At 41.1% G+C, this 4,050-nt stretch overlaps 1 protein-coding gene across 1 annotated transcript; it reads right to left on the bottom strand.

Moving 5' to 3' along the window:
• Nucleotides 1-1,714: 1,714 nt before the first annotated feature.
• LOC103030140 (phospholipase A2 inhibitor) lies at nucleotides 1,715-2,821 on the bottom strand. The gene has a single exon (XM_022665362.2). It carries the CDS (start codon nucleotides 2,788-2,790, stop codon nucleotides 1,750-1,752), a length of 1,041 nt encoding a protein of 346 aa, XP_022521083.2. The 5' UTR covers nucleotides 2,791-2,821; the 3' UTR covers nucleotides 1,715-1,749.
• Nucleotides 2,822-4,050: the final 1,229 nt, after the last annotated feature.

Here is a 4,050-nt window from a genome sequence, read left to right as displayed (position 1 = left end):
CACGTGTGGTGTAAAATCTTCAAACGCTCTCCTCTGCCAATCAGATCTGTGCAGACCGCTGCCCTGGCTAGTGAATTGGGATGCGGCCGGGAAAAAACGCCTTTATAAAGAGATAGGGAGCCCAAGAACTGGCGGAAAAACGAGAATGGGCGGAAACTAAAGACACGCCGAGCGCGAGAGAGAGAGACAGGGGAGAAAGCGAGACGCGTGTGATTGGGGGAGAGCGGAGGGGGATGGGGAAGGGAACGTGGTGTGTGTGTGTGTGTGTGAGGTGGAGAGAGAGAGAGAGAGAGAGTAACGCACAGTGACTTGGATAAGTAACTTTAATCTGATTACTGCATTGGAAATAGTAACGCGTTAGATTACTCGTTACTGAAAAAAGAGTCAGATTAGACTGCTTATAAGCCGTTTTAGATTTCCAAGAGCAGAAGAGGATAAGAAAACAAGCAGAGTGCATGACGGGTGGCTTCTTGGTAAGCAACTCATTTAAATGAAAGCATTTATTATCCATCTTAGAATAATACAATTTAAAACATGGGTAATTATTAGTTATTACACTTTTCTTTCTTGACTTGCATATTATACTCTAGCATATTATTATTATTATTATTATTATTATAACATTATACTTATAACAGTATTTCAGCAACTGGCCTCTTAGTATTTTGATTTCCTCCAGATTCCGGACAATTTAATGCTCGCAACTTTACAGAAACTGACCTTATAGGCACTGCTAACAATATGCAGCAAGGGATGTTCCTGATTTAAGGGTGTTCCCATATCAGGAACGCCCCCTCATTCTCATTGGCTCGAATAAGAACAACCCCTCATTCTCATTGGTTTTAGTTTCAGGCACTTTGATTTGGTCTGTTCGACTTTCAGTCGGAAGACAAAATTTAGTTTTGATCACACCATAGTTAAAGCACATTTAATGTTTATATCTTTTGTTTTTCACCAGTTATTGGTTTATTGGTTTGTGTACTGGCTTTGTAGGGGATATTTTTCTCCTTCTGATGCACAATAAATCGTTCTGTTAATTTAATAAATAATTCCCTCAATTTTAATAAATCGTTCTGTTAATTTAATAAATAATTCCCTCAGTTTTAATAAATCGTTCTGTTAATTTAATAAATAATCCCCTCAGTTTTGATAAATCGTTCTGTTAATTTAAAACATATTTTCCTTAGTTTAATAAATCGTTCTGTTAAATTAATGAATAATTTCCTAAGGTTTAATAAATCGCTCTGTTAATTTAATAAATAATTTGATCAGTTTTAATAAATAATTATTTTAATTTAACAAATACTTCCCTCAGTTTCAATAAATCATTTTGTTAGTTTAATAAATAATTATACTTATATAGCCCATTTCTAGAACCAAAGGATACTTACAATCAATGCTTACAGCCCTACACAATTCTTTACACTCTGCACTCAACCAACTCACATACTGCAGACAGCATACTCTCAACCAGAAACAACCACAGGACAGCATCACAATCCATATCTGGGCATGCACACATACATTCACACACCAAGGCAACCTATAGCAACCAATGTTTTTGGACTGTGGGAGAACACTGGAGTCCAAGAAGGGATCCATGCAGATACGTGAAGAACACATCGAAACTCCATCCAGATATGAACTTGAACACAAGACCTCAGTGCAAAAAGGTAAACATGCTAAACACCAAACCCCCATGCCATGTAACTGTGGTAAGTCCCAACAACCCCCCCCCCCCAAAAACCATCAGTTCTGCGAGTCGTAGGACATGTCGCTCGCTTCTGTCCAGTGTTTGCCTATACTGCTCTTCCTCCTCTTCTTCTCTGCCATGACAATAGCTGCCACCACGGTGATCAGCACAGTAATAGTGATAATCAGCACAGTGACTGTTTCTGCAAAGCACAGCTGAGTATCCACCTCAGTGAGGGGCTCGCCGTTAAGTTGCTCAGGCTCTGCACAGGTCAGGTTTTCGTAGTCGTCCAGCAGAAACCTGTTGACGCTGCGCAGCTTCCCGAAGGCTCTCTGCAAGTCGCAGTCACATCTCCAGAGGTTCCCAGCCAGCCAGATGTGGGTGCTGTGGGTGTGAAGGCTTAGGAATGCCTTGAAATCTACTGTGGTCATATTGTTATTGGCCAAATCCAACATCGTCAGGCTGGTAAGAGGAGAGAAGACCCCAACCTCTAGACGGTTAATAGAGTTTCCTTCAAGTCGAAGCTCCTCCAAGTTTCTCAACATAGAGAAGACGCCATTTGAGAGGATTGTGATGTTGTTCCAGTCCAGGTAGATCCGCCGCAATGTGCTCAATGAGCCAAAAGCCCTTATTTTGTCGAGGTGGATGGCATTGTGTCTCAAGTTGAGTTTCTGCAGGGCGTCCATGTTTTTGAAGCTGTTGTCATTTATGCCAGTCAACTGGTTTTCTGCCAGAGACAAATCCCGGAGAGTTCCCAAGCCCAGCGAGAACCCTCCTGGCAAGGTAGAGATGTAGTTCCGACTGAGGTCCAGCTTGACCAGAGCCTCCAGTGGAGAGAAAGCTCCATCTGCTATGGTTCTAATCTGGTTGTCGTTTAAGAGAAGGGTGTGTAGAAGCCTATTGGTCTGAAAGGCCCGGTGCTGGATGAAGGACAGCTGGTTGAAGGACAGGTTCAGGTGTTCTATGTATGATGGGATGGTTGTGGGCAGACTGGCAAAGTTTTTGCTGGCACAGGTGGCAAATTTGAACTCCAGTTGGCATGTGCAGTTAGCAGGGCAAGTGAAGTTGCTGATGGAGGACATGGATTGGACAATCATTACCAGGGGCAGCAACAGTAGTAGCACATGCATCCTGTAGATAAACACAACACAAACACAAAAGGTACTTTTTTATCAGATGCAGAGTCTTCTATTGGTAGATATATTCAATAAGCATAATCCTGGGTTTTAATCACAGTTTTCATGCAGCTCAGCATGTTCTCCTCCACCAGTTTTACACACTGCTTTTGGATAATGTTATGCCACTTCTGGTGCAAAAAATTAAGCAGTTCAGCTTGGTTTGATGGCTTGTGCTCATCCATCTTCCTCTTGGTTATATTTCACAGGTTTTCAATTTGGTAAAATCAAAGAAACTCATCATTTTTAAGTGGTCTCTTATTTTTTCCAGAGTCGTAAGCTGGATTAATATTGTCTGTAATCAAATAAAAGTAAAAGTAAATTAATGGAAGGATGTTTTGTCCTGCAACTGTTTCTTATTTGAGGTGTGTGCATACAATATAACACAGTGCATGTGTCACTTCATGTATTTATGTGTATACATGTTTTGCATTGTTGTGTGTGTTTATATTTGTTTGTCTGTATACAGTATGTGTGTTGTGGATGTGTACACAATGGGCTAGCATTTACTGTGTGTGCATGTACCATATGATACTGTGTCTTAATGTCTGCTTTTGAATGTATGTGTGTGTGTCTGTGTGTGTGTGTGTGTGTGTGTGTGTTTGTGTGTGTGTGTGTGTGTGTGTGTGTGTGTGTGTGTGTGTGTGTGTGTGTGAGGCCTCAGGGTAGTGAGGACGGACGCTATTGTTCACAGGGCAGCTGCTGGCAGGAAGGAGAAAAGACCAGCACTCAGTGTCATTAATATTTGAGAGAGTCAACAGACTGATGATAGAAAGAGAGAGAGAGTGAGAGAGAGAGAGAGATAGAGGGAGAGAAAGAACAAAACCCCAATTTCCATAAAAAATAATATAATACATATTTAAATGATCTAAACATAGAAATATTATGAGCACCTGTGTGTCCATATCTGAGCTCACCTGAACATATAGGAGCAATTTGTAGTTCTATAATTACAGACTGTAGTCCTTTAGTATCTGTTTCTCTGGAAACGTCATTATTCTCCTTTTGCATTGTTCTTAAATGTGCAGGATCCTATAGGACCACATAGCAGGTATTGATTGGATGGTGGGTCATTCTTAACACTGCAGTAACACTGAAAGGATGGTGGTGTGTGAGGAGTTAGTGTGTGTTGTGTTCTGGTACGAGTGAATCAGACTCAGCAGTACTGCTGAAGTTTTTGCC

The sequence above is a fragment of the Astyanax mexicanus genome, chromosome 23 (genome assembly GCF_023375975.1).
Source record: "Astyanax mexicanus isolate ESR-SI-001 chromosome 23, AstMex3_surface, whole genome shotgun sequence".
Taxonomy (NCBI): Eukaryota; Metazoa; Chordata; class Actinopteri; order Characiformes; family Acestrorhamphidae; genus Astyanax; species Astyanax mexicanus.
Note: the sequence above shows the minus strand (reverse complement) of the source record. Positions and strands in the feature narration are given on the sequence as shown.

What these genes read in the sequence shown, in the direction of transcription:
- LOC103030140 (XM_022665362.2), bottom strand. Translation starts at nt 2,790, where the DNA reads ATGATTGTCCAATCCATGTCCTCCATCAGCAACTTCACTTGCCCTGCT.